General features: G+C 41.6%; 1 protein-coding gene across 1 annotated transcript; it reads right to left on the bottom strand.

Moving 5' to 3' along the window:
* Positions 1–1480: 1480 nt before the first annotated feature.
* Positions 1481–21016, bottom strand: CREG2 (cellular repressor of E1A stimulated genes 2). Its single transcript, XM_033052258.2, has 4 exons — positions 20612–21016; positions 18370–18539; positions 6769–6882; positions 1481–5031 (listed from the first exon to the last, which is right to left on the bottom strand). Exons 1-4 carry the CDS (start codon positions 21014–21016, stop codon positions 4884–4886), a joined length of 837 nt encoding a protein of 278 aa, XP_032908149.1. The 3' UTR covers positions 1481–4883.
* Positions 21017–22556: the final 1540 nt, after the last annotated feature.

Here is a 22556-nt window from a genome sequence, read left to right on the forward strand (position 1 = left end):
GTTTGTGCAGAAGATACCATTGGAAAAAGCCATGAGTGTCAGCATCAAGACCAGTATGTTCCCATTTCTGTTCCAGAGGTAGCATTTCAACAAACAAACAAATACCTTCAAACCTAAAGTATTCCTTAAAGATATTCTCTAGCATTCTCCCAAAATAAGACTTGGCAGTGTTAGGACTCTGCAAAGGCACGGAGCGTAGTGACAAGAAGATTAAAGTGGCATAATCAAGAAGACAAGACTGAGCAGACAAAGTAATGTGGAAGGGGCTGTGGAGAACTAGGAAGCTGAGGGAAGAACATAGAGAAATTTGAGTTAATGAAAAAAAATAGGGAAAAGAGGACAAGGAACCAGGAGCATCTAGCAAAATGTTAAGATGGGAGAGGGTATGTGGAGGCAGAGAAAAGACAGGCAAAAGGTGAGCTTTATTGAAGGATGACAAGCAACACAATTTTGAAGAAGCACAAATTCGGTATTTAGCAGAAAGCAGATTAAGAAATGAAAATACGTACTTCAGTGATTTCAAAAATGTTCAAATTAGGGTTTGGGGTTGTTTGTGTGGTTTTTTTGGTTGGTTGGTTGGTTGGTTGGTTGGTTTTTGCTTGTTTTTTGTGTTTTTCTTTGTTTGTTTGTTTGATTTTTAGTAAATAAATGACCCTTGGTCTAATCAGAATAGACATCACTCCAGAAATGGGATAAAAGTAAAAACAGTAAGTAAAAAGGAAAAACTCAGCTGCAGGAAATGTTCTTTTTAAAATACAGATTACTGGAAATAAGAAGCTGGTGTTGACTGAGGTTAGGGAACTGTTGTCACAGTTCTTGCAGTAAATGCAGTCCAACCAGTGGCAAGAGAAAGATTTAAAGTGTAAATTAGGAAACACAGGTTGTTATTCGATCCTAACATAGGCTATTATTTCTAGTCTAGTCTAGTCTAGTCTATTCTCATCTTTATTGGATATCAAGTGGGAATTTTAGTATGAGAGCTTGAATTTTGTTAAAAGGAGATGGCACAGAAAAACAAGATGAAAAGGTAAATTGTCAGACTTGGCTTAAGAAAACACATTAGAGGAGAGTGGACAGAAGAGAACAAGCTGTAACAAGAACTTGTAAGAAAAAGGCTGGCAAGGGAAGAAATAGTGCTGAGGAAACTTCCAAAACAGTTACTGCACACCCAAGAGGTGAGTGCTTAGTTCCTATGTGCAGAAAACAAGAGTGAACTGTAAGAGTGGCATTTAACTGCCACAGTAAAAGCAAAGAACACAGTAATGTGAAGATGAAGGAATGATAAAAGGTGCTTGGCTAGACTTTTCTCCCCAGAGAAAAGGCAGATTGGAGTCTCAGTTCCCACAGATATTTTGAGAGAAATTAACTAGGTCCAGGAAAACTCAGAGAGAAAAAGCCAACAGATGTGTTCAGATCAGACAGAAATTGTAATGGTTGTTTACACAAAGTGGGTTACTCCAGCAAATGCTGTACTGAAGAATATCTTTATACAGTTTTTATTTGCATTTCTTCTTCATGGCCATTTTGTTAACAACTTTCAATATTTTTAGAAATCAGAATACATTGCAAATTGCAATACACATCCAGAAATGAGACAGGTTGCATTTCAACCACTGAAGTGATGAAAATTTCATCAGAAACAGAGCATTCTTTGGTTAAATAAGAACAGCAGTTCAAAATAACTGTGCCTAAATCCTGTACATGCATTTCTTTTGCCCAAATTAGCAAGAAGTGAGAACCCAACTTTTCAACTTCATTTTCTTTTTTCAGCAAGTATACAGAAATGACTACATACATCTTTTAAATATTGCAAGACAACAGTTAAAATTTTAAACATGTTGCACAACAAACATTTTTGGGAAGCTACAGAAATAACAAAACTGCAGAACACATGGAAATTACACATCAGCTAGTTGAAATGCTTAATCAATACATAAGAGGTTATGAAGACTTATGAAATTGCTTGTTTGAGCCAATAATTGAAGCTCAACAAATAAATGGGATTTTTGCTATTGACTTGAACTGAAGCAAGATCAGACTCTATGATCTTAAGGAACTATGGTTTTTATTGTGTTATTTCAGATAAAACTCTGTATTAAAAGCTTCAATAACAACTTACCATGTGATGACCAATATTACTTGAGATATTTGTCTGTTTAAAGAAAAATTAGAACTAGCCTATCAATAATAATGTAAAGCCCAAATAAGCAAACTACCATCACCTCCCATTTTTCTTGGTCTGGAAAATTCTGTTCAAAATCTGCAGGTCATATTTTTGATAATTTCTACAGAGTTTCAAGGACTCTTGTGGTAGTTATTCCTTGGGTGAAGGAAGCATGAAATGAGAACAGGTGATATAAGACAGTATTTCTTCATGAGACCCCTTTTGTCACTTTACAATGCCACCAGCATTTCATGTTTTGAGGTTCTGTCAAGAGCCTCGTAGCAAGTCCGTACGGAAAAGCTTCTTGATGAATGTGTCATTTTACAATACAGAAGCTACTCCAATTAATCTGTGTGTGCAGGGAGGCAGCCTATAACAAGCAGGATGTTGTAAATTAGAAACATTTCTTAGTACATACTGAATTCTTAAAATATTAAAGCTCTTCTGAACTTTCTTGACACAATCCCTTACTGCTTCAAAGCTAGTTAGTAAGGTAATGGATAGGACATAGGACTAGCACTTCTAAAATCCTTCCTCTCTTCTTCAGCTTGTTTAGACATTAATATTGTACTCTGGATTTGCTTAACCTGTGTGTATTTAGGAATGGGGAACAGAATGGGGGGTTTCAGGTTTCTCTGGGAATAGTAGTGAACTGGGACAAAGAAATATGTAATTGCACTTTCACAGAAATATTACACCTGTGAAATTCTCTGACAAAGACTAGTATTTTTCCTCGGAACTCAGATTTGAAAGTCCTATTAATCCTAATGGACAAAGTCAACAAATCCATAGTAGACAAAGATCCCCATGGCAAAATTATAGGAATCAAGAAGGATTCACTTGATGGTATTCTATAAATCTGTATAGGACAGGCCATCTTGCTTCAGTATTACACAATGCAAGATTTACAGACAAACTCAAATGTGAAAATGCAGCTCATCTGCCAAGAAAGAAAAAAAAAAAAGAAGGAAATAGATTCAGGCAGGACACTTCCTTCCTTTGTGTAATTACCTCTGCAAAAGAGCTGCATGGCTAACAAAGTCTCTGGCAATGAGACAAGAATAAAAAAAACTTAGTGAGTGTCTAAACAAAGCTTTCGCCCTCATTTGCCCTGACTTCTTACAGAGTATCAGGAATAGTAGTAATGCCTGGGGCCCGGGATTCACCCTAAGGCTAAGTTGGACACCCTGAGGCCCCTTGTAGTTAAACCAGCATGGTGCCCAGCTGTTCTGGGAATGACTCCCTCTCTCCATGCCTGAGCCAAAATAAGCTCAGCTACACTTAATTGGCTTCCAGCTGATCATAGCTCTTGCAGCTGCCTCTGAGCTCTGCCCAGGGATTAACCTGTACAAGCTCAGGGCACTCGCCCAGGCACCCAGGCTCCTCCCCAGCCCAGACGTGGTGCAGGCTGATGTTCAGAGCTCAAGTGCACTCCCAGGGATGTTGGAAGACCTTCCCCACAGGCACATAAATCCCATCTCAATGTGTCTTCTTCTTAATGTAACAGCGAGAGCAGCTATATAATTTTGAAACTGTGTGGTTATGTGGCTGGTTAGACATGGGTATTTTCTTTCTATGATACCCTTAAGAATGGCAGAGTAAGTTTACCAGGAGGACATCTAGAGAAAGAACTGATGGCAATTAAAATACCTTTGAACTCTTTTGGTATTACCACATGAGAAGCCTACACATAATGTGTTTGCAACAAAAGTTTGCACTCTCCATACCAGGGAAAGCAGTTTTTCATGGCCTGAAATACCTACCATCTTTAGGCTTCTTTAAAAAATAAATGCATGAACAAGCCCTTTAAATCTTGGTGAGAAAACAAAGTTAAGGGACAGGGTCCACCCGGCTTACAAAAAATCAGTTGCACAGGCCAGTTAAAAATAAAGCAGTGGCTGGAGCAGGGAGGCAAAAAATCTGGGACTACAGGCTATTAAAAATACTTTTCTGGTCTCAACAGGAACAGGCTAGCTGAGAACATTTACTTAAATTCTTCTTATGAGAATGTTTATACTTGGATTGAGATAATCCTTGTGGGGCTGATTTGATTTTGGCCTTTAATGTGTTTAAACGGCTTTGTGTCAGAGACAAGTTATATTGAAGTTGTGTTGTTTGAACTGATTTCATTTTTTCTGTTATAGAGAGAAGTTTCCAAGTGAAATATCAAGTTGTCTAATTAGGGAAAAGCACACATAGAAAAGTTAGCAAATGAGGACAGCTCTAGCAAATAATTTGTTTTTAAACTTAAATACCTAAATTTCCAGCAATTAAGTTCCTCTTAAAGTACTTAAAAATCAAGGGAGACCAAGCAGCAGTAATACTTCTACAATGCATAGAGGGTTCTGAGTAGGCAATTTGCATTTTCTGCAAATCAGAACATTATATTTAGCACATAGTGTAGTTTCCCTGTGGGTGCACAGCAATAGAAGTCAAAACAAATAGATACAAAGCATTTTAAAAACAGCATTTCAGATGACGCATTGCCTGCTTGAAATGACAAGTCTGTACATTGCAGGGTAGGGCTAATATGCACCTCTCCTTTATAATTTGAAAGTCTGTCTTGATTTATTTTCACTCTGCTCCATGTGAGACAGGGCTATTTTGAAGCCTTTTGGGAGAAGAAGAAAAATTCCACTGTAAAGAAACCATCTACCATGAAATTTTAAAAGTGTTTGGAAAGGGAACTCAGAAGATTTCTATCTCAAAGCCCATTCAGTCATCCTTTACTTGGAACAGCTTTTAAATACTCTTCTACTGCAATGGGAGAAACTTCTCCATACCAGTTTTGAAGCCAGATGTGTTCAATGTTCATTTTCATGAAGAACCACTCATAGCTACGAGGCCACTTTCTTACCACTGGGTGCCTGGAAGGACAAAGAAAAGCAAAAAAAAATTAGAAGATGTGCCAAACCATATGGATAGTCTGCTTTTTTCTTCAGCCTAGTGTGCTCAGCCAGAGTGAAACCTGGGATGTGGGAACACCACCATTCATCTTTTTGGCCCTTTCTTGCTGTAAGGTTTACGATCTTCTACACCCCAATCTGGGAAGAACTGCAACACAGGCAGCCAGCAATCACCACCTTTCCCCACTGCAGAGCCCTGTCTCTAAAGGTAGATGTTGTCCGGTCTCTGAGTGAGTGAAAAATAGTTAGAGAAGACACTTTGAATATATATCAGGGTTATGCTTGTATCTGTTTAAAGGAAACAATGTCCTGAAAATACTACATCTTTGGTAGCAATTGTACGGCAGGAGGGCTAATAAAACTGGGTAGCAGGTAGAGCGTAGCCTCTGCCTCCGACAGCCTCCGACAGCCTTTTCATCCTGTATTTGTATCTCCTTTCTCTGGTCTCCCTTACAGCTAGGTCAGACAGATTCTCCCTGACTGGGTGCAGATGTCTGGTCCCCAAGCAGTGTAGCTGTGGGAAGCTCAGCAGCGATGCACAGAGTGGATGCCACAGTTCAAGTCACAGTGTTCACAGGAACATGGGTGGGAAGTGGTGCAAGTCTGGGCAGGGTTGGCTCAGTGCCCCTCCGCTCCTGCAGAGGACCCTGCAGCAGAGGTCCTTGATTTGGTAACTTCTTGGTTTCCCTCTCATTGGGAAAATGGTGTTTCCTACCATTTTCTGAGTTGTCCCTTTCAGCACCTATGTGTCTGGGTTTGGTAAGTGGCATCAGATGCTGCTGGCACTGGATGTGCCCCAGCAGCCCTCACTTTTTTGTTTTGGCTCTTGCACCCTGACAGCAGAGCATCCTCTGCTGAGGTGCTGCTGGACTCTGGGTCACATGGAAATCTAATTCCTGTGAAGTTTGTAAAGAAGGCTTGTGTGTCAATATGGCCCCATCTGTTCATCGTCCCATTTTTGCTATTGGTGGCACACACTGACAGAGTCGAACCCTGACCCTGTCCTGGAGGTCAGAGAGAATACCATCTCTGGGCTGTTTTGGAGTCAAGCTCATCCCAGTTTCCCAGCCCTATTTGACTGACCAGGCAAGGTGCACCTGGAGGACAATCCCTGGCAGCTCTTGTGGGGGTGTATGCCTCAGCTAAAATTCAGGCTTTTCATGCCTGTAATTCTACAGACCCACTCCACTGAAGGACATGGGGGCACAACCCTGTGTGTGTGTGCTACACATCTGGGCTGTGCTTGCATCTGTTCAAAGGAGACTGGCTTTGAAGCAGCTGGGATGTTAGGAGATGTAGTTAAACTTGTAAGACCCACTCTGAAAATGTTTGTAAGCCCAAAGGCAGCAGACCTCTGCTCTGTCTCTGAGTCCCCCTACCTATCATAAGGTGAGGTAGAATTATTAAAGATGATGAATACCCCATGCAATTATGGAATCTCTCCCTGAAACCAGGTGACATATCTTCATAATCCCCAGACTATAAACCAGAGTCCAACACTTACTAACTGCATTTCCATATTTCATTTTCTCAAAAGTTAAAAGGTCTGTCATTCCAAGCCACACAGAAGCCAACATGCTTCGTGGTCCCAAAGTAAAGGTCAGTCTTGTTATTTCTCAGATTTTTCTGTACCAAACGTTTGTGTATTTGTCTCAAATCTGTGGGTTGCACTCTGCTATGTGCCTCTTAGATACAGACCTGGAAAACATTGCTTGCTTGGCAAATTCCATTTCCTCCGGAGGCACTGTGACCATCTGTCCTGTGAGAGTCAGCCTGGCGCACCTTGGATCCTCTGGATCAATTACATTTCTTCTGTGCACAGAGAAAAATGCTCATGAGTAAGCTTGCTTGCTTTCTTAAGGGTTTTTGGAGAAGTATGGACTCCTGCTCACATACAAAAAGCTTTGTCAAGCCTTGTGGGTCTTCTCTACTCCCAGCTACACTGTTTGGTGGAGGGGGGAAGTCTGGAAGGAGCACCCGACTGACACATAGCTCTGCTGTAGATAGTTGCTTAATCTTAATTTATGCTCACAAAAATTGGATTAGTATATATTGGATAGTAAAATAATGTGAAAATGGCAGTATTCCCAGACAGATGTACAGACTTGTATTCAGGATTCTGAGAAGAAGCAGTGAAATGGTTAGTCTGTGCTTATGCCTAGAGAAAAGAGTATGAATATGTGTATCTGTATGTAAAACATAAGGTCTTTTCATTGTGCTTATCCTAGAAAATCAATCCTTGTTCATTTTTTACCCATTTTTCAACTGCTTTACATCAAATAGAAAAGTTCTGCAATTGCCTTCAGACCAAGACAGGGAAGGTACTTGTTACTTTCTGGCTCTTTGTATACAGTAATAATAAATAACCCCCATTAGTCACTGCAGAGCAATTGCTGACTCTGACATATACAATACAAGGATATAAATCATAAGCAAATCTACCATTTGGAAAAAAACCCAAAACAAACAAACCAAAAAAAAGTAGTGTATGAAATGACTGTATTTGCTTGATCCTGGCAAATACTGAGCACCCCAAAGCCCTGCTGCCAGCAGTTTGAGACTGCTTGGTGTCTCAGGGAACCATGTTCCCATCTCAGCCCAAGAAACATTAGGAAATCAAAACTGCATTTCTTCTTTGCTGTGTTGTAATCACAGTAAATTGTGTCTCATCCATGTACAATTTTACTTAAAGATCTTGGCTTGAGAGCTTTAGTCTTAACTGCAATGGCTTCATTTTTGGTTATATTTCTCAATGTGTGTCTAGTGTATGCAGGAAACATATGGGCATCCTCCTGCAGTTAATTTAACACCTGCAGATTCTCCACAGATGGTTATGACTGTGTAGCTCATTAGATAAAATATCTGCTTTTCTAAAGAGGGTCAGGAAAGTAAGGAAATACAGGAGGCTGATTGATACTTGACTATGTCTGGTAAGCACTTGCCACTGTCTGCAGCCTGACCTCCAAAGTGCCATTTGCAGTCCCATCATCTCAGGGACACTTTTTTCAGTGTCCTGGTAGGTGTGGAGCAGCAGTTGTCTGAAGGGGATGTTCCTCTCCCATGCTTACTGATGGGAGGAAGAGTTGAGGCCAAAGATCAGGCTCAAACTTTCTGTCCACATCAACTTATAATGATCTAATTTTGTCTAGTACAATTTTTTAAGTCATAAAAGTGGTGTTCTGAGTGCCTGAAAATCTGCATTTCATGCCCAGGCATTTGGTTTATTTCTATCAGTGTGTATGCAGAGTACAAACTTGTCTACATTATCACTTTGGTGCACCATAGATCCTCAGCAGACTCGTACTGCCTGCTGAAGATGTCACTTCACACCTGGGTTCCAGTGGCCTGAAAGTGCTCTGTCCCTAAGGAGAACAGCTCCATGCTCCAGGGACATCCATAGCTCCTTGCATTTCTTTTGTGTAGGCTTTGGGTGTTGTGTGGCTGCCCAGCACCCATGGCCCAGTGAGATGCTCGCCCACCAAAACACAAATAAATAAAGGCAAATACAGTGAATACATCTGAAGAGAAAGGAGCTGATCCCATGTGCAGAGGGTGTCAGCTGAGGGTGTGCATGTCCAGCAGCAGAGCAGTGCACATTCACATTCTTGCAAGTGTTGGCCCTAGATGGTGAAGGGTTAAAGTCCATTTAAAGCAATCTCCTGATCTGGTAACTTATATGCTTAATCTTAATACTGTACCCAAAGCCTTCTGCATATGTTTACATATTCAGTATATATTTAACATTTATATTGATTAAATTCTTGCAAACAGAAATTCAGTTCAGAAAATTGCATTAAAACAACAGTGCATCTGAATATATGATACAATTTCCTCCACAGCCAAACAGTATCATAAAACAACTGAAGAGCCAGGAAAAACAGGAATATTTGCAAGTGTCTTTCTTGCACACAGCTCCTAGGTGGTTAATTATTTTAAGAGAGGATTTTGAAAGGGACTGTTGTTAAAAGATGTCTGTGTTTCACAGAGCATATCAAGGTGATAGATTTTGGATGTGATCAGGAACACTGAGAAGTTTTGGTCTGACCTTCTCAGATTACAATTATCTGATGGTTTTGTGCAAGTCCATGTTTATTCTGAAAGCATAGTATTTGATTTTGAATAGACAGTAGAGCTGATGTAGCTGTGGTTAGGCAGTGAACCCTGCCTGCCTTTGCTGAGAAAGTTTTGCTAATAGGACTAGTGTTTGATGTGACTTCCCCAGTTGACGTGAAAAGCTGCTCTCCACATATATGGCTGACAACAAAGCCCACACACTGTGCATCCATAGCTTGAATAGTTTTTTAAATGTTTTTTTCCCTGGCTACTTCTGTTCACGGTTTTCTGTACATTCTTGTGAGCCAGGGTGCGACACTGATTGACATACATAACACTATCTTCCCAGTAAAAATTATTCTAACTGAATTTCGCATATTGGAATAATATTCTGGAGGGTCAGTTTGTTTTTCTGGGAAATGACTCAAATTATTTGTTGAGATTGTGTTAGGTGAAGTTTTGAAAGAGCTTAACAGGGCAATGATACATTGGAATTCACACTGTTACTACTTTGTTGGTTTTGCTTTCAGGTCTGCCTCTTATCATAGGTTTTTTGTTTCAGATTAGGAACCTTGTATTCTAATCTGTCATTAGCATTAGTATTTTCTTTTTCAAAGGATCCCTTCATATTCTGAAGTGAAACTGTTCCTGCATTTTTTTTTTTTTTTTGGCATAGTATATCCCTAATGATGTTTGATTACTTTTATACTTCTTACACCATCAAAACCCAGCTGCCATAAACTTACAGCTACCATTTCTAAATGTTGTGAATGGGTCTTGAGTTTTCAGTGTTGTTGCCAGTGCAACTGGTGCAAATGTAGGATTTGCTTCCTTGGAGCAAGATGATATAGTCAGGAATTTATGTCATATTTTTACTAAAGATAATAAACGAGTATTTACTAAAACATTCCTCACTTGCATCTCTAGAGGTGTAGTCGTGCATTGAGTAGACATTTCTTGCCTCTGCATAAATACATATTCAACCCTCATTCCCTGAGTTCCTTTCATCTTTGCTGGCACAAAAACAAGTAGTTGCAGAGCAGTGGCTTTATGCAACATTTGTGTGCTGCTGACTGGGTGTGAGGGGGAGGCAGAGTCAAGGGTAGAGATGGGGACACTGTTGCTCTGTTGAGGAAAACCAAGGTGGTATCTCAGGTGGTTTGTCTTTACCAGAATCAAGCCCCCTGTCTCCATGGAGAGAACTTAATGAATGCTATAGTAAAATATGAACTGAGGGGAAGAGAAAGAATGTAACTGTGAAAGAAGATCAAACAATAGGGAACACATTTTTTTTTTCATGAATATTTCAAATACATATACTTTGTTGCAGAAAATTAGGAAGATCAGCTTAAAATGGAAGAAGATTCAGTACATGCATTTTATAAGAAAACAGTGCATTAAGAGAGATCATCTTAATTATTCATCTGATCTGTGAAGACAGAAGAATTGATTGTTCCTGTTCTTCTGCTTACAGTGAGCAAAATAGATATGCAGAGTTTGACCCAGTCCAGGAGGTTTTCTTCCAAGTGTGTGAGATGACATCACCTACTAAGGTGCCAGCTTTACTGAGCTTAAGGAGAGGCCTGCATCCCAAGTGAGCAGTATTTCTCAACAGAAATGCAATGGTGCAAAGCACACTGCTAATGAACATGTCCCACTTATTTTACTATGTAACACTTCCGCAATTTCTGGGTCCTGGTTCAAGAGTGGTTTCAGAGTAAAGAGTGCCACCTACTCATTAAATTGTTTACTGCACTAGCCATCTCTTGGAGTTTAATTAGAAGGTTCTTAAATGGCAACTATCCAAGTCCAGGTGTTATGAACCATAGTTCAGGCTGCTCTGGTTATATTGGCACATATGGTGATGTTTGGACTTGGTTTAAATTCCCTTTCAAAGCTGAGATCTCGGCTTTGACTGATGATGCTCTGTCTCCTGGTTTCTCACTACAGTATCCCTGAGTCTTCATTCTCAGCCTCCGCAATCCATTAGTGAGGTGATACTGATCTGCCACAGGTCAACAGGAAAAGCAAATTAAGAGTTTGGAAGGCACTTGGGAAGGGAAGCCAGGTACTCCCAAGAAGAAACTGGTAGGAGAAAGGCAGGAGGGTTCAGTTCTGTTCCAGTCCAGGTGTGGAAGCAGGGGTCTATGCAGAGGAATCCCTTTTTCTTCCTCTCCAGCCTCCTTTTCCCACAAAGGTGTTGACATCCTTCTCCTCCCACCTCGAGGAAACAAGACCTTCCATCTTCCCTGGGAGGATACACAAATGTCTCTGAACACATTTCTCACTGCCGTATGAGAAAGCACTGCTCTTACGCCTCTACTTCTTCAGAGCTGAAGAGAAAAGAAGCTGGAAAAGAGCTTTCTTCTGTTGCAAAGAAGAGAGAGAGCCAATAAGAAAGCTCCAGAAAACAGTTTCCCTACAGTTTTTTTCTACTTTAAAGCACGTAAGTGGCATAAGGGCAATGACTGCTTCCACACATTCTAGGCTCCTCTATAATGGTAGCAGTCATGGAAACCCATGTAATTAGGATGTGGGGATTGGCTGCTGACACAGCTCATCCCTGTCACCTCCCATGGATGCAAGAAGGTAGGTGACTCTGTCACACCCTGCACAGGGCTCCTCTTCAAATAGCCCCAAACTGGGCACAAGGTGAAAAGGTGAAGTTATTTCCTGTAGTATAATATTTCCTACCATATAAAATGCATCAGGATTTTTGTCCCCTAAAATCTACAGAAAGGAAGGGAGGGAATGCTCTGTCCTTAGAGAATTACTGTAAAGTGCATATAATTTTGAATCATAAATATGATTAATTTTGAAAAGTAAGTTACTCCCCTCATTCATCTCATTTTTTCACCACTAACTACCGGAGTGTCTGAAGCAGAAAGAATCTATTGGTGCTGCTAATCTGCAAGGCATGAACGTCAAACAAAATCTCCACTGAAAGCAATTTCATAATCTGAAAAGCTGTTGCTGGCCTTGAACCGGATATGGCTAGGCAGTTCTGCCCTGCTCTGATTTTGACAAGAATTTCTTTATCAGCCATGTTTGGGAGCCAGCAAAGTTAGTTAAAACATCTTTGCTTTTGGAAGAGGTCTTCTGTTCTGAATCTGAAGTCAAGTCAGGGAGCTAAAGTGCATTGGTGCAGTGTCTATTCTATTAATCTAAGTGAGCCTGTGCTCCTAGTATATGTTTTAAGGTTTTAAATAATTTCATTCTTTCTAGAAGATAATCCTTCCTAAAATGTTTTAATTACAATGTGTTATGTGAAGCCAGTCTGTTTGCCTCTCTCCACTGACAATAAAATGCAGTTCTTCAGCTGAACTCTGTGTTTCAGACAGGAAGCTTTTATATAGTTTAACCATAGACAATTTAAGGAGGGAAAAAAAGAATCACAGAATCAACTATTTCTGTAAACAGAGTCAGAGATACACTATTTCACTAGAAAGGGATTTTAGGAAGTTGGTTATTTAAGAAAACAGGAAAAATAGTAATTTAGAGCTGTATTGTATGCATTGGGTCATGATGATAGTAGGTTTCATGTTTGACTTTCTAATTTGGTACCTTCATTTTAATTTTCTTTTATTTTTAATAGAGGGTTTTTTTAAATACAGATTTTTCAGGAACAACTACTGACATAATTATTTGCCTATGGCTAAAAAGGGCCAACACAAATACCAGAACTAGAAATGTGTCTGTGCCACAGAGGAGATGGATCTCAAAAAATGATGGATGTCTAAATTCAGCCTTTGTCTTCTGCATGCATAATTTCTCTTTGTGTGAAGGTACAGTACCAGATTTCTTTGTTATATTAATCCTCATATTAACAATGGTGACTCTACAAACCCAGCAGTAGTTATATGTTGAGTGGCCATATGACATCTCAAAAGTTGTGCCTTCCTCCTGTGGCAGGCCTATTGTCCCTCAGGATTGCCCAGGGAATGAAGTTAGATGTTTGTGCAGGTGATCCACCACACAGCAGGAACCCAGACCCACAAAATTCCTCTTCTCTTCCCATGGCTTCATGGCTCAACACTGCCTGTCAACATTTTTTATGCCACCTTTAGGAAACCTACTGAGTTAGCTTATGTCCACTGAAGACATCTGCCTGATCATGCCAACCTGCTACCTCAAGCACCAGATGAGCATGGTGTGTAAAATGGCTCTGATGGAGTCACCCCTGATGGAGATCATAAATCAGGAGGGGAATCTGAATTCATGAAAATCACTCGTGGTCTGCAGTGTGGATTTGAAACACCATCCTCAGCTAATAGCAGGAAAAAACCAAAGGTGGACTGACCCCAAAGCTCGCTGCTTTTCCCTTGGCTGAAAACCCGTTCATGGCAGCCATGTAACCATTCCTTCCCAAAGAAAGCTGCAGTGTGTTCCTGTGAATGAGCTGAACCTGATGTCAAGGAGGTGACACATGTTTAAAATTAATTGCCTGTTTTCCAGGCTGCACCTGTAATGAGGCAGGCTCAGGAGCCTACTTGGAAAGAGCAATCCTCTGAGCAGCCTGTGTGTTGTGAAATGTGTTTAGAACAATAGCTGCTCTATTCTTTAATGTTGGACTTGGTCTTGCACCCTCTGAAGGCTGCAAGAATGGAACTCAATCTTTTCAGCTTGTCAGTGGCATAGACATACTAGCTTAGTCTATTTATAGCCCTGAACCATTTAATTTTTCTTGCTTCTATTATCCATTTATCAGCCTTCAGATAAAATGCTGTGTAGTTGCTAACAAATGCTTTCTGTATCCCGAGAGCCATCAGAGCCTTCTCAGAGAGGGGCAGCTCATCTCCCTCTGGGAAATGGCAATCTCTAGGTCAGAGATGAGGAATCCAAACCGTAGCTGCAAAACTAAAATGTCTTGCAATTAGTGCCTAGTCAGATGTGTCGCAGTGCTCTTTCTTTCAATATTAAATGGGGTTTTTTTTATTAGTTTAGGGTTTTCAAATTTTCTCTCCAGCTGATTAAATATTGAGGCTGGAGCACCATAAAGGCCAGTCAGTATTCCTCACATCCTTGAAAGGGAAATATTTATTGTCAAGGTTTGGAACTTGAGTCTGTTCTGAAACAAAATAAATGAAATTTGCTACTAAATAAATTTAATATCAAATTGGTGTATGCAAGTCACTTGAAACTCATTAGGTGCACAAAGACATTGAAATGTCAGCTATGTTTTCTTTCTAAAGGCCAGAGATTTCTTTTGCATACAATAGGGCAGAAGCATTTTTCTGGAGGGTTCCAAATACTCCCAGGAGCATTGTCTACAGGCACAGCTTTCACATTTATTTTGCAACTCAGAGTAGATTAATAATGGAATTCTAATAAAGTTCCACATGCAAACAAGCTACAAATGCATTGCCAGCATACAAGGACATGAACTTTCTCATGTAAAATATTATTCATTTAGCTATTTTACATAATTATTTTGAAACCAAAACAATTAACGATGCACTTGATGAGAATGTCTGACAAGAACGGCACTTTCCTTTGCAAAGAAAGCCTGACAGATACCATTTTAATATTAGCAGGATGTGAGGTCTCACAGAGTAAAAGGTCTTGCCTCTCATTTAGTGCTAGTAAAGAAGACTTTTGCTCTACCAAACTTGAGCCACCACCACACAAAGGTCTGCACTGAGGATGCTGTGTGCTATTTGCATGGCACAGTCTGTCTATCTCAGCAGGTCAAGTGCACCCTGAAGCTGGGGACAGGCCGCCCCAAGCACTGGCAGCAGGGCCTGGACACCTTCTTGTTTTCTTCAGTGTCACAGAGGCCCTTTCTGTGGGGTGACAGTGGGGTGGTGTGCCAGGCTGCAATTTTAGATGTTGCTGCTCTTAAATGTAAAAATCGTCCATGGATTCCTGGTTTTAAAACACACATTAATTTCTGACCCTGGTTATAGGGTAAGGGAAGAGAAGAAGGGTAAAGCCCAGTACCTATACCATTCCTTGCTGAGAGATGACCTCAAAGTTCGCTCACATTTTGGTATCATCAAAAACAAAAATTGTAGCTCAAGCAAAGACCCAACTTTTCATTGTCCGTATTGTTTGTCCTCTGCATTAATGCCAACCAACATCTGTTCCAGATGAGAACTTCAGGAATAATGAAAAAGAAACTGAAGGTAAAAACAAAATAAATAATGCATAGAGCACTGATCAAACTCTGAACTCATATACTCAATTCAGTGGTAAGCTCAATATTTGGAGTATGGTTACATGCTAAAATGAGAATATTCTATTTTCCACCACCTTCTCTTTTCCTTTCCCCTCTCCTTTGCTCTTCTCTGGCTCTTGAGGAGCTGATTCAATTTACTAAGACAGTGGAAATCTCATCCAGAAAAAAACAACCCAAGAGGTTTCTGCTGGGTTACTGAGCTAAAATAGACCTGCCATATGGTCAGCTGGAGGGAGGGGGTGGAATTGCATGGCCAGGAGCAGTACCGGCCACAGGATGAAAAGAAGGATCGGCAGAAAAACTTATTCTTGCTGTCAGGATAATTTTCTTCGCATTTGTATTTCAGCTCAGGCTGAGGCAAAGCCCAGAACTGGTGGCAGGGGAGCAGGGTAGCACATGACTGGTGGTAAGGAGGGAAAGTAGGGATGTGGCAAATGGTAATTAGTTTGGACTAAGCTGTTTTGGAAATCCAGATTTAGCTTCTCAGTGGTGCCCAGAGAGCTCTTCTCACCAGAGAGCACAGTGTCAGGCTGCAGAGGCAACTGGAGAGTCAGATGACAGAATCCAGGTTGCCCTGGCTGCAAAACAAGCAGCAGCAAATATATGGCATACTGATCAAAAGGCTAGGGATTTGAAAATTAATAGTGATGTAATAAAAAGATATCAAATAAATATCCTCAAAGGTTTGTGGTGTATATGGATTTCATATTTCTATAAATCATGCAGCATTTCTCTTTTGCTGGTGAATTGGTGCTTCCCAAACAGGTAAATGGGGCAGTGATGTTGCTAAACTGTAAAAGGCAAAGACTTGCAAGAGTGGCTGTTTAAAGTTAGAGATCAAAGGCCACACTTAAGTGCCTAAAGTGGGTGTGTGGTTTTTCAGAAGTGCTCAGCACTACCACTTATCATCAAGGGAAGCTGCTCTGACTCTTGGGCTTCTGAAAGTAGGGCATGGAGTAGTAGGATACAGGACTTAAAATACATTTTTAAGCACTTGGTCTGGATAGTAAGTTTACTATTAGACTGAATTAAAAAGCTCAGAAAGCAGAATTAAATGCCATTAAGCCTGCAGTGAAAGAATGGATATATTTATTTTCTAAATGATTAATCCAAAATATTTCACGAAAATATTTAAGCTACAAGCAGAACCATTCCAATGTTAACTTCACTACTTCACTGACCTCCTCAAACATTCAAGACTGAATTACCTTAACAACTGTTGGTGATAGAAGTTTCCTATTAGGTGTTTGACTTTGTAAGAGGAAGCCATGATTTCCATTCCTTGGGAACAGGATGTCTGAAATCACTTATACTGCTTTGGACTAAGAAACATTTCATTTTTCTACCATATAACTCTCTAGAAAAAAATATTTTCTGAAGACAAATACAGACAAGTGTAAAAGTAGTATTTTATATTTGCCATTTCCTGCTTTTCCCAGGGTTCTTCTCAGCTAGCAGGCTTGAGAGGTGGAATGATACTCAAGGCAATCCTCAACTGGGGAAATCGGGTCTTAAGACAAAACCTCTCCTTTGCTACAGAGGACCTTAACTTGCAATAAAAACTGTTAATGCCATTTCTTTCTGAAGGAGTGTGTTCTTACCAGTTCTCTCTCTCCTTGGAATGCCAGCTAAGACCTGCTTTGGTAACAGAGTCCTGTCTGACACGATTTCGGTGTCACGTACCTCGTCACGTAAAGAGGCCTTTGTAAATAACACTTCACACAAGGCTGACCCAGCCAAGTTTGCCACATGATTGACTGTAAACAAGCATATGGTAGAGATATGTCTTTTTCAAGGAGACAAGAATGAAGGGGAAAATTGATTCATCTTTGAGGTTACATACATACATTTTACACATGTAAAGCTTTGGGGATCTGAAGTTATTCATTATATGCAAGAATGAAATGGACCTGTTGGAGGAAGTCCAGTGGAGGCCATAAAGATGATCACAGTGTTGGAGCACTTCTCCTACAAAGACTGGCTGAGCAATTGGGGTTGCTCAGCTTGGAGAAGGCTCTAGGGAGACCTTATAAGCAGGCTTCCAGTACCTAAAGGGAGCCTGCAAGCGAGCCTGGGGAGGGACTTCTCACAAGGGCATTAAATGACAGGACAATGGGATAATGGATTTGAACTAAAAAAGAGTAGGTTTTGATTAGATGTTAGGAAGAAATTCTTTGCTGTGGGGATTGTTAGACCCTAGAACAGGTTGTCCAGAGAAGCTGTGGATGCTCCATCCTGGGAAATGTTCAGGGCCAGCCTGGGTGCAGTTTCGAGCAATCTGCTCTAGTGGAAGGTGTCCCTGGCTGTGGCAGGGGGTTGGACTTAGATGGCCCGTAAGGTTTCTTCCAACACAAACCATTCTGTGATTCTAAGAGTCTATGACAGGATTAAGAAGAAGTCAACTCACTGCTGTCTCTGGAGAGAAGAATTGGGGACTGGATGTAGATTGGTAAACCTCTGACCTGGATTTCTCTATTTGGGGAGTCATTTACTGACTGTAATATAAAAAAATTGCAAAGATATCATATTCCATCACATTCTCTGAAGAGGTGGAAATCAGATGGAGTGTCACAGCCTGAGCATTTAACTTGTGAACAGAGAGCCTGAGATCCTCTTACAAAACCCAGAGAGCTGGAGCCCTGTCAAGGCATTCAGCAGGGCCTCCAGAATTTTCAGCAGAGCAAAGATGCCTGCTTTACTGAGAATTGGATAGCCTCTGAAACTCTATGGATTTTATTGGCTAGATCACTATAGATTATTATAGGATCTTGAACATCCAGATTTTATGCAGGCATGTCCAAGAGATTAAAATTTTGATATGTTAACATTCAAGCTGAAAGCCACTGCAGCTGTTGATGCTACGATATACTTCACTGACACCTCTGCTTTTCTCTACTATGCTTTACCAGGGAAATTTACTGCCAAAAGATCCATTAAAAATAGGAAGGAGCATGTAGCTGATCGTGAGAGTCAAAAATAAATGCAGGACATTGAAGGTGGGGACCCAGCATTCTGTTCTGAGGTCTCTGTTCTCACTGAAGGTGGTAGGAGGCAGATAAAACTGTTACCTGCAGAAATTTCCATCTGCCTCTGGCAGGGTCAGAGAAGCCATGGGATTCTTCAGAAGATCTGTCACAGTGTTATCCTTTGGCGTCACGTAAAAGAAAGGGATTCCAGTGCTGTTGTTGATGGGACCATCGCTGAGAAGTAAACAATTCCCATAGGGCATACCTTGGATCTGCAAAAGCCAAATAAGCAACAGTTACGTCTTTGCACATAGACAGTTTTCAATGTGGGGGATTCTCTCAAAGGCTTTAGCAGAGAGAACAGCTAGTTCTGTTGTCATCATAAGAGAGCATTTCCTCTAAATTAGATCTATGTCCTCTAAATTACATCTATCATACTTCTATGAAAACAGATCTCTCTATTTCTTCTCTCTAGTCCTGTCCATGACAGTATAGAGAAGCTTAAAGGAACTACGAAATTTAAAATGTTTAAGTGCATGAATATCTTTTTTTCCCTGCCATCAGTGTCAGGAAATGTTTACTCTAAACTGCTGTTGGTACCTTTCCTCAAACCCAAAAGTATATAGAGCCTAACTGAGCCTTGATTCAGCCCGCTTTTTACTCTAATATTGCCTCATCTTTTGGTTATGACTTACAATATGATTGCATGGGTTTGCAAAAACAAAAAAGAAAGCATTTCAGCTAGAATTGGATTTTAAGTCAAACTGGACATCAGCTCAGCTTCCTGGGGAAGAGCAACAGATTCCTCATGGGGGGTGTGTCTCAACTACCAAGCCTAAGTAAAACCTCCTCCCGTGGCAGAGAAGGGACACTAAGGAGCCAAGTTTTCAGAAAAAGATTTTCTCCCATACGCTGGCCTATGTACAAACAGTGGTTATAATGCCTGCAAAAATGTCCTGGGCCAGTAGTGACACTCATTAATATGCTTCAGAATAATGTACACTCCCACTATGCTTGTCATCATATTATAAATAGCAATGACAAATATTCAATTAATTACTCCATCTTTTGATGTCTTCAGATATATTTTCCTTATGGTCTATCAGATGTTAAGCAGTAAAATTATCTGTCAATACATTAAATCTTTTACAACAAAATCAAATTAAATATGAATAGTTAATAAGAAAACCCTATGATGTTGTTACCTGGGTAGATGCTTTCTGATTTTAAATGTTTATATGCCTTTAAAATTTTAATGCTTATAGTGCTTATAAATGGTCTTTGTTGGCTTTCCTTAGAAGTAATGCTTTAATGTTATTACATAACTTAGAAAATAAAAGTCCTTGTTTATTATTAAGAGTTACAATTTTTAAAATGCTCTCAGTAATATTGCAGGACGTGTTCCCATTGCTTAAAATAGTCTGTCATGCAAGGTTAATGTTACTCTGAATTCTCAAAAACAACTGTGATCACAGGCAGCATAGTTCAGCATTCAAAGCAGCAACCACCACCCCCCGAATTTCAAATTTTATTTATTAATCAGATTCTTCTGTATTACTTCTGTGTTCTGTCTGGAGGCAGATAACTGCAGACAATATTATGGCTATAATTCCACTGAGGGTTTCTGGCGAGAGCACAAACCAAAAGAGTTACGATCATATGGTTTAATAGGATTTCCAAAAGCTGATGTAGCATTACAGGCCTCTTCTGACTAAGTACAAATTAATTTAATAATATCTTTTTTCAGTCTCTTACTTTGTATTTCACAATAACATTTACTGCCACTAACTCAGCCGAGCTTCCTGAAGACTTACGTGCTTCTAAGTTTAATTTAAAATTGTAAGCTAATTAATCTGTGAATACTATCAACAGAAAGTTAAGAATGTATTTTTTTTAATTTATTTTTTATTTATCTTTTTTTTTTTTTCCTTTTATCGGAGTGGTACTGGATGCTGTGTCTCATCCTAACGTTTCACTTTAAAAAAGGAAATATTTTAAAGCTGGGAAAAATAATGACCCCAATTCTCTGGCACAGCCCTGCTATTTTGTTTAATATTTCTGACAGAGAAATCGTCCTTTAAGTTGGTATAGTTGGACGGACAGGCAGATTTTGTGGTAGCCAGCAGGCTCTCCTTCTCTTCCTCATCCTCCTGAAACAGCCCCTCTCCAAACCCTGGGATGCATCTCTGCCTTCGGGCCTAGAGAAGTTGCTTTTCTGGGTGTCTCTCTGGCGCGGTTTTCAGCGTGCATCCTCCCTCCCTGCGCTCCGAGCGCGATTTCTCCTGCAGAGTTTGCGCTGCTCCCGTCCGGCGGGCGCCGCGGGCGCCGTGGGCACCCCCCGTACCTTTCCTCGGGCGGCCCGCGTCGCCACGAAGCCCCAGGTGTTGTGCTGGGCGAGGAAGCGGGCGGTCCCGGCTCGTCCCGGAGCCGCGCCGCCCTCCCGCCGGTAGGAGAACATCCTGGACGGGGCGGCCCCCTGGCCCGGCCGCCGCGCCGCGGGCCCGGAGCCCAGCGCCGCATCCTCGCGGTACGCCGAGGCCGGGTAGCTCTGCTTCCAGAGGCCGCCCGCCTCCTCCAGCAGCGCGGGCAGCGCCTCCTCGGTGGAGGAGCTGTGCAGCTCGTCCGCCGCCGCCCCCGCCTCGGGCAGCGGCCACGACACGGAGCTGACCACCACGTAGCCCGCCGCGCCGCCGCACAGCAGCGCCGGCAGCAGCAGCAGCCAGCACGGCCAGGGCCGCCGCGCCGACATCTTCAGCGGCAGCGCCCGCGCCGCGCCCGCCGCGCCCTCCCGCGGCCGCGCCCGCCCCGCGCCGCCCCCTCCCCAGGCGCCGAGCTCCGCATCCTGCCCCCTCCCCAGGCGCCCAGCTCCGCATCCTGCCCCCTCCCCAGGCGCCGAGCTCCGCATCCTGCCCCCTCCCCAGGCGCCCAGCTCCGCATCCTGCCCCCTCCCCAGGCGCCGAGCTCCGCATCCTGCCCCCTCCCCAGGCGCCCAGCTCCCGGCCGCTCCGCATCGCCCGCAGACCCCTCAGGCTCGGTGTCCTGCCCCTAGTAGTGCCGGAGCTTCCGCCCGCACCTGCCGGGGACACCCCGGCACAGCTCCAGCCGCTCTGGGGCCCCTCGCGGTTCCCTGCTCACTGCGGGGTATCCCTGCCTTTGTCCTTGCTGGAGCTCCTGGTTCAGGTGCACGGTCCAGCAGGTATCTCACGCATTAAGTTCTGTACATTCACCACAAAAACAAAAAGATGGAGCTGTCCGGGTGGAGGCGGTGCGACCTCTCCGTTTATTCAAAAAGAGACAATCCCGTGGCAGGGAAAGCTTAGTTTGGGCGCTGGGATCAAACCACAACAAAACCCCAAGTCAGAGGTGGCAGGCAGCATTAGGTTGGTGATTGCAAGGATGCATTTTTGAAATATGCAAACATATGGAGCTGTGATTAAACGTTTTCCAGGCGAGGTTTTAATTAGGGAAAGATTTGCATGTATATGAGTTTATATCAACAGCCCAATTTAATAAAGGCACATGTGCATCCGGTTCCTTTCTTGGCAGTAGACCTCTTCAATATGGCTGTGCAAAGTTGTAATTCTTTAAAACATATGCTTGTAAACTTTCATTGCATTCATGCAAATTATTTAAGGAACACTGGTTCAGTAGGAGACAGGGAAGAATGACTGTCTCAGAAGCCTTTGCCTGTCAGAAGGTTCTCAGGTACATCTAAAAGATGTTCTCAGGTACATCTTACTTTTTCATATCTGTGAAGAACAGATTCCAAGATCAGTCTACTGATACAACTTTTGCTTAATTGTGCTGTGAGAATAGGTATATCTAATCTAGAATCTAAACTCTTAGAAATAAAAGTGGACTTGAGAACAGTGAGTATTTTTAGCTTATATTTTTCCTACACTCCCTGTTCAGTTTTTTTCCTCCACCATAAAAACCTGAGGAATAGTGCAAATGGGTATAATGAGCCTTAAGACTCAAATCAATTTTTCTGATTGTGAAGATACTTCCCATGAAAATGTAATTTTGGCACTGTATTCTTAATCTTAGCTGCAGAACTGAATACATGACTACGTTTTCCTTTAGCACATGGCCCTGCCTACATCTGCTGCAATACCACACTTTTGAAAATTAATTTCCACTTCAGTGCTTGAGCTGAGACAGAATGGAGATGCAAGTGGAAAATCAATGTAGATCTCCAAACCTAAAATGAGTGAAAGCTTCCCAAGCTCCTGACAAGTGCTTTTCTCTGATTCAGGATATGTCCTTTCTTAAAATATCAAAGCAGTTGT

Source organism: Catharus ustulatus, chromosome 2 (genome assembly GCF_009819885.2).
Source record: "Catharus ustulatus isolate bCatUst1 chromosome 2, bCatUst1.pri.v2, whole genome shotgun sequence".
Taxonomy (NCBI): Eukaryota; Metazoa; Chordata; class Aves; order Passeriformes; family Turdidae; genus Catharus; species Catharus ustulatus.

Coding starts and splice junctions, on each gene's coding strand:
- CREG2 (XM_033052258.2), bottom strand. CDS start 21,016: ATGTCGGCGCGGCGGCCCTGGCCGTGCTGGCTGCTGCTGCTGCCGGCG. Junction 6,883..18,369: donor GCAGATGGAAATTTCTGCAG/GTAACAGTTTTA, acceptor CTCTGTGCACAG/AAGAAATGTAATTGATCCAG. Junction 5,032..6,768: donor AAGCAAGCAATGTTTTCCAG/GTCTGTATCTAA, acceptor TTGTCCTTCCAG/GCACCCAGTGGTAAGAAAGT.